The following is a 12,069-nucleotide window of genomic DNA, read 5'->3' as shown; positions in this document are numbered from 1 at the left end:
CCTCTTCCGCTGGAATTGCTTCAGTTTCCCTTCGTTCACCAATCGAAGTTGTAGGGGGATGGAGGCCGTCTCCCGGAAGAGTTCCTGGATGAACAGGTAGAATGGCACTAGACCTTTCGTGTTGACTCTACTGTTCAGGCGATGGTGCCACCCTTCCACGTCGTTGTTGGTCCCGATGCTAGTCTTGAACACGCTCCAATCACTGATTGGGAAGACCCTGAAATTATAAAACAAATTACTAAGTATATCGGGACGTATATATAACATGTAAAACCAATAAAACAAATTACTAAGTATATCGGGACGTATATATAACATGTAAAACCAATAAAACAAGTTAATAAGTATATCGGGACGTATATCTAACATGTAAAACCAATAAAACAAATTACTAAGTATATCGGGACTAATATATATAACATGTAAAACCAATAAAACAAATTACTATAACATGTAAAACCAATAAAACAAATTACTAAGTATATCGGGACGTATATATAACATGTAAAACCAATAAAACAAAATACTGGGACGTATATATAACATGTAAAACCAATAAAACAAAATACTGGGACGTATATATAACATGTAAAACAAATTACTGGGACGTATATATAACATGTAAAACCAATAAAACAAGTTACTAGGTATATCGGGACTAATGTATAACATGTAAAACCAATAAAACAAGTTACTAGGTATATCGGGACGTATATATAACATGTAAAACCAATAAAACAAGTTACTAAGTATATCGGGACGTATTTATCGAATTGTACTCACCACTTCCATAGATCCGGTGCTGCCATCTGCTGCAAGAGTTGCACTGTATGGCCTCTTGCCTTGGCCGAACAATAGTGTCACATTCGGTGCACATGTCAGGCGATGCCATGATGACATAATTGATAATTTTGAGAGTGATACTCTCATTTTTATGACAAGTTGCATTGGTAATTATTTCGAGCTACTCTGATCTACTCAGTTAAGAAAACAACCGAGATCACGTTTGAAGTGCGATGTGCGTGATTGTATAAACAAATCAGTCGGTAAGGTAAACGTTAAATAAACAACCAACAACCAGTTAATTATCATTATTTAATATCACAATGAAATACCGAAACAACTCTTAAAGTACTGAAACAACTTTGAAAAAATGCCGAACCGACTTCCGAAAAGTACCGAAACAACTTTTTTTAGGTACCGAAACTATTGAGCTAAGCTACCTCCTGGTCGCCCATGATCGACCCCATCCAGTTCCGCTACATGCACATGTACAGTTAACATTTCTGAGGTATTTGAAAATTGGATGAACTGACGAAAAACATAAAAAAATGAAAAACTGTTCTTACAAAAAATGTTGATGTTTGCCCTTTTAATGATCCAATAGACCCACACGGCATCATGCACCCAGCAGACCCTAGGACAAGGCAAACACACCCCTACACCTTCAGACACCTATCTGCCACCAATGACACATACAAATACTCCTTTTTCCCACACACAATAACACAATGGAACCTCCTCCCGGTGGCAGCAGTACAATGCACTACACTAGAGATCTTCAAGGCACATATACACAATGCAGCCCTTGATGATCTCAAACACACACCGTAAACACACCCTCATAATGTTTTTATCTTATAGTTTCCACTAAAAATTTTTTTTTTAAAAACCCCTCTCACTGTACCCAAATCCCTGCACTTTTTTACTTCTTTTAAAAAGCATACAATGATCCTTCCTGTAACCGTAATCGTCCTTTTTGACGGGGGTTTAATAACCAAAGAAGAAGAAGAAGATCGCAGAAACTCTTAACAAAGTGAAACTGAAAGTAGATGAACTAGTATTCAACCAAATCCATAGGAATTTTGTTAACACATGCTACTCACTTGTCTGCACCTGGAAACTCAGTGTAATATATATCATTACAGAAATCTTACTTTTGGGGTCTTGAGCTAACCACGGAGAATTTACTATACACAAAAAATGAGCAGTTCTATACGTATAATTGTATGTAAATATCTGTATATGTCTAACAGTAGTAATGGCATTATTATAATGCATTTACATGTTTTACATACTTTGAAACTGTATGGGAATGGTATAGAGCTATCTTGAGGTCTATAAATTTTTTGTGAACTGTCGTATTACAGGTATAATATCAAACACTTTTCATGAATTCAGCTGTTCTAACTTCTTAGTCAAAAACTTAGTCAAAAACAATGACATGAGCTGTCAAACGAATACAATTTGGCTATTAACCAACACTCAATAATTTCAAATGCATTTACCGTTCTTTTGAAAACTCCATTCTCAGTCCGGAGACACCTTTACCACCACGGGAAGCACTAGTTGTGTGACTAAAACCAAGTCTGTTTATCAGGAGACTTTGGACGGCGAGCAAGTCATGGGCGCCGCCATTGTTGTTGAACTTGATATATTTTGAAGTCATTTCTAAATTTAGTTGACGCATGCGGTAGGCCTATCTCACATCCGGAATATATACAACAGGAAGTCTATACCTCAGATCAGGACCTGCAGATGTCACATAGATAAAATTACTGATTAAAAAGTCTTTTCATTACATACGAAAGATTATGATAAAGCATGATAAGCTGGTTAACACATCAAAATTGAGATCTCAAAAGTAAGACAATGTTAGACCAGAGTCTCTGGTTAGACTACATTTTTATACTGTACGTATTTGGCGGGAGATAATGCTATTCAACTGATATGCATATTTTTAACATATTGCCTAAATCCTTTCCTTGCAGCATGAGTTTGTTCAAATTTTATTCAGTATTTACTACACATAATGATATAGTCCAATGTACTCATCATTCTCATCTATCAGATTTACTCCCCTTCGTTTCACTACAGTGATTTTACAATACTGTACAATGTATGTTGGTCATATGCGTCCACCTTAGATTACTGAACAACCCGAAAAATAACAACATTTGGTTAGGAACATAATCTCACAATCATTTCAGGCAAGTTTGAATTCTGAAACGTGTTTTTTTTCTCAAAATGGCAGTCATAGCGGCCATCTTGGATCGCTGATCATGAGCAACCCGAAAAATAACAACACTTGACCAGGATAATTTCAAGTAGCAAGTTAGAGCTCAGTCCTACTGGTGGAACTTGAGGAGTATTTTACGAACGGCGCACGGCGCACGACTCACGATCGACGACGAAGCAGCATGATGGCTATAAAAAAACTACCATTAACATAATTGTATTTAAAAAAAACCAACACCTACCACCTAGATATCGTGTATACGCCTAGGTAGAGTATATATAACTGATAAAATCGATCAAGACATGAATAAAATGAATCACAGATAAGTTCCAAATTTTCAAAAACTCGTTTCCAGTATTAAAGAAATAATGGTTTCCTCTACCATTATCAAGAAAAAGAGACATGATGCATATTGGCCTATTTCAACCTAACAGCGACCGTTTTCAAAATAAAATAATAAATGATGATAACTAGTTTTGGGATACAAACCTGTCCAGCTTTCAAATCATTTTTTGACATAGAACGCATCGGAAGACCAACCTATATAATGTCTTTTCAAATTCTATTTAACAAAATACAACTGAAATCCTATTCTTAAAAAGTGGTCATCCGATGTCCTGGTTAAAATATTTTAATTTAGCATTAACTAGACTGACTATAACTGATAACACAATTTTAAGCTTCACATTTCCGTAAGTCCGTGTTAGCGAAAAGATGAAGCATAGGTTCAATATTTGATTTCATTTGATTGCATTTTGTAAAAATTGCAAACATTGCTTTCAAACCCTACACTATTCCGTATGCAGTAAAGGGATGCCACTCTGGAAGACTATAACGCACCCAATTTCACTCAAGGAGACATATTTGTTATAACTAGAGATAACAAATTACGTATCCCAGCTTTCTATCTACTTAAAAACATTGGGAGAAGTCGTGAATCTGGCATTATCTGGACTTCGACAAGGAAACCCGTTACAATGTGATAAGTATGATTGTATATATAGGGTGAGTTCACCATGCATCGGACACCTCTCTCGGATGTTGCACGTTCGTTCCTTCGCTGGTACGTTATACCCCATTCCAATACAACACAATAAAGGCGAATGTGTTCCGAATGACTTTTCTACTACATAGAAGCCGAATGAGACAAGAGTGTGTACGAAAGACGTCTTATTTCTAATATACGCTAGGTATACCATGGATCGGACGGTCTCATACCATACATCGGACAGTCCGATACCATACACCGGACACACCATTATTTCTTTGAATATATTCAATTTAACACCTCAACAATGGTATTATAACACACTAAAACATTTATGAACTTCTGTAAGCTCAAACTAGGGACGTAAATTTGTATATACTGAAACACAGCAGAACGAAAATCGGCAACCATTGCTCATTCTACAAACACAAAGAATACTTGAATGAAGTTACCTTACCTTAAAGTTAAGTTGTCATAATCACATGATTAAATTTTGGATGCATATCCGATTTAAAAAAAATAATTGGAAGTTTCAAATTAATTTTACCGTTTGTATTATAATGTAAAAAGACAGGGTGTCATCAATATTTAGGTTTCATAAAAAATAGATAAGACATATTTAATCCGGTTCCAATTTCATAATTTATTTTGCTGTTGTCGATTTCTTTGCCGCAAGCCGTTTGGCAGCGCGCGCTTTTTTTTCCTCTAGTTTTATCAATTTGTTGTTTTCCGCGATTTTTTTCTCTTCAAATGCCTTGTCGCATGATATTACAAAGTAACCGCCTTTTGTTGTGGTTGTTGGTTTCTTATGTAGCGGTACAGATGGCACCTCCAGGAGCCACGAATCTGAAGACTGTGTGATCTAAACGAAAAGGAAAGATATAGTTGAATTAGTCAATTATTACACAATACATTGATTACATACACATACTAATACAGGTACTTATCAATTCCATCACACGTATCTCATAATATAAATGTCATTACATTATATTATATCTTTATTTAACTGTAACCGTGACGAATACCTGTGGACACATTTTAACTTTATACGTCTTCCAAGCCTGGAACGTACGGTCACCAGCCACATCAATACCAGCAGAGAGAGCTTTTTCATACTGGGCTTTTTTTGCCTGACTTATACTGCATTCAATGGCAGCTAATGCCAGCTCCGGGGGACACGTGTCGGATGAGGACGCGTTTAGCAAGGGATCCGGTGGTGACGCCCCGATATTGTCCGCAATATCTGCCATGTCCCTGTCGAGACTGCCGTCTAATGGCACTGATGACACCACTACCCCACTGTCTGTTATGGAGATCCCCAAATCGACAAGGGTACCCTCTGTCCTTTCATCATAATGCAGCTGTGGCAGTTCCTGTAACGTTAACGACACGGTGTTGTCGGACACGCGTACGTCACTGAATGGCTCTGTATGAGTGCATGGCTCAGGTGTACATGGCTTGGGAGTGCATGGCTCGGGTGTGCATGGCTTGGGTGTCTGGTTCTCCATTTCATCTATCGGGTAAACACAATAAAGAGAATAAGAAAGGAAGAAGGAAAAGAAAAAAACCCCGCATGTAACAGACAAGAATTAACAAAGGGACTTAGATACCGTTTTGAAGAAACGTACGGAAAAGTAACACAGGGACTTGTTCTAAGGTCGCATCGGGTCATATATGTGCAGTATTGTGCACAAAGGATAGCTGATGGTAAAATAGCCAAAGAAAACATAAAATGACACACCTGCATACACTGATGATGGAAGAAATGCCTCTTTAGGGATAACGGTTCCATCACAGGGGTAAATCCCGGTTGCCCGAAAACCGTTCACCAAGTATTCTGGTTTAAGCTGATTCCAGGCTTTCGTTACAAGCCGAAAAAAGTTGGCATGGGTGACAGGGCATGCTGTCTGAGCCAGGAATGAGGTGGTGGTCTCTTTCCAAGATTTTTTGAAAGGCCCAAATACAGTTCTGAATAGTTTGAAAATACAAAAAGAAATACCAAAAAAGAGATTCATTTTGTAAGTAACGTTAAAAAATCTGGATATGTAACAATATTGGATATGCATGTATAGACACTAAAAAAACAATTTAATTATTTGACTGTGACGTCATGCTGCTTAACTGGACAGTGACCTTTCACCGCCGTGATTTACAATTTAGAAATTAGATAATTAATTAACAAACGATAAACGTATAGTCCACAAACAATTGGTTGGATAAAAATTGAACCACTTATTTGATATTGATTCTACCTGTCTAAGGGTTGGAGCCAGTGAGAACAGTGTGACGGCATCTCCATCAAAACTATATTGTTTTCACGAGCCGATTCAATAAGCTCGATGTGGTGGTGCGAATCGTGGCCATCAAAAATTAAAATCTGAGGACGATGTGGTCCGATGTTCTTCAAGAAGACCTCCAAAAACCACAACGATGAGAGTCCCTATAAATGCGAATAAATTGAATAGTTAGAGTACCGTATTTGACCCAATAACCGCCCGAGCGCTTAAAAAATCTTAAGAAAATGGAGGGGCGCTTATCAGGACAAAATTTAGACTATGTCAGAAAAATTGACCATATTCATAAATCACGTTAACTTCCAAGACTCCATGCAACATATTTGTCTGTCTTTGTGAATTGAAATTATACTTATTTTACGTTTTTTATGGTGAACTTTTCCTCATCGACGTATACTAAAACAAAACATTACGTAACAAGTGAAAATGAACATCGGAGGGGGAGGGGGGATTATTAGGTCGAATACGGTACTTCAAATACGTAGCTGAATAAATTGCGTTAAGGGAAATTCAGAGATACTTTTAGTTAGTTACCTTTTATAAACGATTATCAATGCTATGTTTGCATCATTTGAATTGAGACTATAGTGCAATATCTTTTGCAGGGAGGCAACATTTTCTCGTGCAAAGTTATACCGAAAATAAGAACATTTCCTTTAATTTGTACCTGTTTTATCCAACCAGAATCGGACACGCTGATGAACGATCCCTTCGGGGCCATATCCGTGTCCCAGGACTTTAATGCCTGTTTCGTTTTCCCCTTCACAATGAAGTGGGGAGCCAGCATCCTCCCTGCGGCATTCCCGCAGGCAATCATGGTAATATTTTCGCGGTTCCCACACTTTGTTTGTATGTTTTTCGAACCTTTCCTGAAGTGAGTAAAAGTAATGTTCAGATTGTAAACACACATGCACATAAAATAAATATGAAATTTTACTGAATTGTTTTCGTCTGCCGTTTATATATGTGTGTTGGTGTTGTTTACTTTTATTCATACTTCATTACATTTACACTCTCTGACTCTGTACATGCTCTATTTTTATATTTTTCTCTGTACTAGTCTAACCGGTTCACGTGTCGTGTATATTAGTTTTCATGATTTGTTATGTATGATTATTGTATTGCCACGTGATTACGTGTACCTGTGTATTTCACTGGTCACTCTTACACTGGACGGCAAACATTACAGACATGTATGCTATTTTAGCAATGACATTTTGGACTATACAATTACCATTTTAAGAACCATACATTGCGTAGTTGCCACCTTGTACAGTAAGACCTGTATGACATTAAATGTAGCTGTTGGTAAATATTAATTGCAACCGTTACGGCAATATATAGGCCTCCATGTTCATGTTGGTTTTATAATCATATGTCCATCAGTGTGTGAGAAAGTAAATTGTTTTATGTCTCGTAGTGTTCTTTTCCTACGTTTCATTTATTTGTATGCTACGTGGTTTTTAGCAGTCTTTTATTTTGATGGAACAGAATCAATTATTAATTATTGTAAAATTGAAATAACAGTGATTCAAATAACGCCATTGTACCTTGAAACAACTTTAACCGGGTAGAAACAGGTGATCATTAGTGTTTTTCGGCATAGCCGTATAATACTCTTTTGGCCCCGGATATGACGTGCCAGGTGGCGTTACTGGTCAAGATGAAGTATGTGATTGGCAAATGTAGCGGTAAATGCAAAATGCTACGTTAAGATTGAATGCAAGCTGAATAAGTGGATGTATCTTTTCAAATGACACGTTAATAGAATTATATTCCTGATTCAAATGCAGTCTTATTATCACCAAAAATGATTCAAACTGATATAATTTTGTTACCTGTGCTGAAACACATTAGTTCGTTAATTTATTTCACCAATAGTTTTACATTATAGCCAGCAGCATTAAAACTATGCCGTTTATCTTTTTTAAAAGATATTTCTTGTTTAATATGAGCTATAGTGCATATGCACTGATGAAAGCTATCAGTGCATATATATTTTTCTTAGCTTGGTTTGTAACTTTGCATGTACAATGTAGTTGTTTATCTGAATCAAACGACCGTTTACGAATAGCTTTGGATATGCCTCATGTCTCGTACATTAGAGTCGACATTTTTCTGTAAGTAACATTTAGCTTTCTGGTTCCAAAGTAAATCAAATTGAACAGTACTATCGGGCTGAGCCCCTCTTCCCCTGTGGGAAATAGTCATGTTCCCCACGGATGCTCCCGACCAAATTTTATAAGAATCCATTTAACCATGCTAAACGAAGAAAGATTCTTAAGAAATTAACGTTTTCTCTAGTTGATTTCAATACGAAGATGATACTGCTTAAAACAATCAAATGCATTGTGTACATTATGTTATTTAATTTCAATAAATCATGGGATGTTTTTGTAGTGTTAGACTGGCCCACTGTCTCTAGAATATTATAATAATAATCAAATTTGAACTTTAAAATTTTGATCTCTAGGATATGTCTAATTATATGTTTTAATCCATTTTTTCACTTGTTACGGAATACGTCAGGGCGTCATGTTACATTTTGTTATGATACTGTATCAACTTTATTTATTTTACAGTATTTGCGAAATAACTTTATTAATCACTCCTGTTGGTTTTTTTCTATCACTTTTACTTTTAAACCATTCTGATACCAAATACATGTACATTTTTGTTTATCCTTTTTATATGTTAAATCTACATTTGAAGGATCCAAGTCAGGATCAATGAGTTCAAAAGCAGAAGTGGTGTTATCTATCAGAAACACATGGAGATGAGCACCAGTGTAGACCGTTAGGGCCATGTGAAAGGATAGAAGCAGAGCCAGAACCAAGGGTACGAAAAGGAACCATCATGGAAGGGAGTTCACGAGGTTGTCAATAAAGCTAGATCTGGATCAGCACCTGTGCCCAATGGTATTCCTTATAAGTTCTACAAGAATTGTCCGAAGATCCTGAAACATCTCTGGAAGCTGTTTAAAAATATATAGAGGAAAGGAAACATTCAACCTTATTGCCAGAAGGCTGAGAGGGCTGCTTCGGACTAAAAGAGGAGAACTCAGAGGACATAAAGCAGTTTAGTACCATCTCGCTGCTGAATGTAGAAGGAAATATATTCTTCTCGGTTATATCAAGGAGGTTGACAACATATATGTCAAACAACCAGTATGCTGATACATCAGTGCAGAAAGGGGGAATACCCGGATTCTCAGGATGCGTAGAATATACTAGCATCGATCGTAACTCATCAGGGAAGCCGAGGTCAACAAGAAGGATCTCACAGTAGTATGGCTGGGTCTAGCGAATGCATATAGAACCATCTCACATATGCTCGTACCAAAGGATTTGGAACATTATGATATATCTGATCAGAAGACTGATCCAGAGCTACTTCAGCGGGATATATCTGCGCTTCACAACCAATACTTTTACAACATCTTGACAGGAATTGCAGAAGGGTATTGTGACCGGATGTCATCTCAGTTATCCTCTTTTAATGGGTATAAATATGATCGTCAAAGCAGGAGAAAGAGAGATAAAAGGCCAAAAGACATCAAGCAACATCAGGCAGCCACCAAACAGAGGCTTCATGGATAATCTGACCATCACTTCTGACACCCATATTCAGGCAAGATGGATACTGACAGCCCTAGATGAAACAGCATCCTGGGCAAGAATGACCTTCAAACCAAGAAAGTCAAGATTCCTTATCATAAGGAAAGGCAGAGTCATACAACCATTCCAACTAAAGATACAGGGGGAGGATATACCATCAATTATTGGAAACCCCATCAAATGCATGGGAAAGTCACTTGACAAATCACTCGGAGATAAGGTCAACATCCAAAGAATAGAACAGCAGGTCAGAGAGAGAATGAGAAATATAGAAAAGACAGACGTATCAGCATGGTCTCCTTCCACGCTTAGTCTGACCCTTGACGCTCTATGAGATTTCGACTTCAACTGTGGAGAAAATGGAGCGCATAATCAACAGATACGGACTCCGGGATGGCTGGGAGTTTCCCAAAGTTTCACTGGAGTAGGCCTATACAGCAGGGCAGCAAAACTCCAACTTTGTCACTAGTTGAAGAATTCAAGACAGGCAAGACAAGGCTCATCATGACCTTAAAAGAATGACAAGGTTCGGCTAGCCATCGTGGAAGTGCGAACTGGCAGGGAGTGGTCGGCATCAAGAGCAGTTGACGAGGCCGAGAGCAGGTTGCAATACAATGACATCGTCGGAACAACTGCATTAGAAAGACAAGGCTTAGAAACATCTAAAAGCACCCTCTGAACAAAAACTGACGCAGGCGTAGGATGGTCCAGAAGGAAATAAGTAGTGAGGATGAAAGAATGCAGACCAAAGCAGTTGAACTGGGAGTTCAGGGAGCATGGACTAGGTGGGACACAGAACCGCGTGCACTGTCCTGGTCGGAAATCTGGAAGTACCCTCAATTCCAACTGCAGTATCTCCTTCAGACTGTGTATGACGTGCTACCAACACCAGCAAATCTCTATAATTGGGACCTTGCAGAAACATCAGACCGCCTCCTGTGTGGACAGAGAGGAACCCTTCAGCGCATACTTACCTCTTGTCGCATGGCCTTAGCACAGGGGAGATACACATGGTATCACAACCAAGTCTTAAGGGGAACTGTCAGACACTATGGAAAAAGAACGGAGGAGCAAGGGCAGCCAAACAAGGTCCAGACATACGAAGATCAGGTTCATGAAAGAAGGTGAAACATCAACACCAAGCTCAGAGAGAACTGTAGACCTTGACCAGAGATTAACTTTTCCGGACATGGGTCCAACCAACCTCAGACTGGGTATGGTTCTTTTTTCATCAACGACAAAGGAGGAAAGGTGTCCACCAAAGGAAGTGAGCGAGTACGAAGCATTGCTGGTGGATTGCATGGAGAGAGGGTGGTAGACATGGAGAGGCTTCCCCGCACAGTCTGTACCTGGCAGGACTAAAAGATCAGTGGTGCAGAGGATGACCAAGGCAGAAAGATCTTCATGCTGGGTGTGTATGAAAAAGGACACCAGTAGCTGGACGCCCACCACCGACGCTCAGTGACTGATCATCACTGTGGACCCCCCCTCCCCTAATCCCATCCTGAGAGTGCCCCTCCAGCCCATCCTGAGAGAGTACCAAGCTAGGGGTCGAAACACACGATGAAAGATGGCCTCGGCTGCAGCATAGCTACATATAGGTAATTATTTATATGGCAATCTAACCATTTTGTCCCTTTGAATTTGTAAAACAACCATATTGTTGATATCGATACAGTAAATGAGTTTAAAAGCATCAAGCTTACCGCAAGCTGGCACCTTCTTCCGCCATTATCGGACTTTTAGTGTTCCCATATCTGTTACAGGTCACGGGTTTTCCCCCACTGTATGTACATGCATTGGATATCTTTGGCACATTATTTTTTATATCTTGTTATATGTCCATTGAAGAATCCATGTCAGTTATATATGAACAACTCCTCTTTTCTCTTCTTTTCCTTTTTACCCGTTATTCCACTTAATCTCTTAAGTATTTGGTAACATGCGGACCTTCATTGTACATCTAAGATTTAAGAAGAACTTTCTGAAACAAATTTCAACTGTAATAATCCAATATGGGTGCTTGTCCCGATCAGACTCAAAAGTCAATGGCACAACTAGGGACCAAGGGGATCCTAAATGTGAGGTTTAAGGAATATCCTTCTCGTACTTTTTCAGGAAATACCGACAACAAACTTTGACTGTCAG

General features: G+C 38.5%; 2 protein-coding genes across 2 annotated transcripts in view; both read right to left on the bottom strand.

Annotated features, from left to right (window-relative positions):
- The window catches only part of LOC117318008 (alsin-like), a 108,181-nt gene extending 105,741 nt beyond the window's left edge, over positions 1 to 2,440 (bottom strand). Inside the window, 1 exon segment of the mRNA XM_033872980.1 lies at positions 2,289 to 2,440. Within this exon segment, the coding sequence (XP_033728871.1) occupies positions 2,289 to 2,308 (20 nt within the window). The 5' untranslated portion in view covers positions 2,309 to 2,440.
- A 1,859-nt stretch (positions 2,441 to 4,299) lies between these two features.
- LOC117317912 lies at positions 4,300 to 6,723 on the bottom strand. Its single transcript, XM_033872878.1, has 4 exons — positions 6,263 to 6,723; positions 5,752 to 5,978; positions 5,036 to 5,523; positions 4,300 to 4,869 (listed from the first exon to the last, which is right to left on the bottom strand). The coding sequence occupies exons 1-4, from the start codon at positions 6,307 to 6,309 to the stop codon at positions 4,651 to 4,653; spliced, it is 981 nt and encodes a 326-aa protein (XP_033728769.1). The 5' UTR covers positions 6,310 to 6,723; the 3' UTR covers positions 4,300 to 4,650.
- Positions 6,724 to 12,069: the final 5,346 nt, after the last annotated feature.

The sequence above is a fragment of the Pecten maximus genome, chromosome 19 (genome assembly GCF_902652985.1).
Source record: "Pecten maximus chromosome 19, xPecMax1.1, whole genome shotgun sequence".
Lineage (NCBI taxonomy): Eukaryota > Metazoa > Mollusca > Bivalvia > Pectinida > Pectinidae > Pecten > Pecten maximus.
The sequence above is the reverse complement of the archived record's forward strand: the minus strand, read 5'-3'. Positions and strand labels throughout refer to the sequence as shown.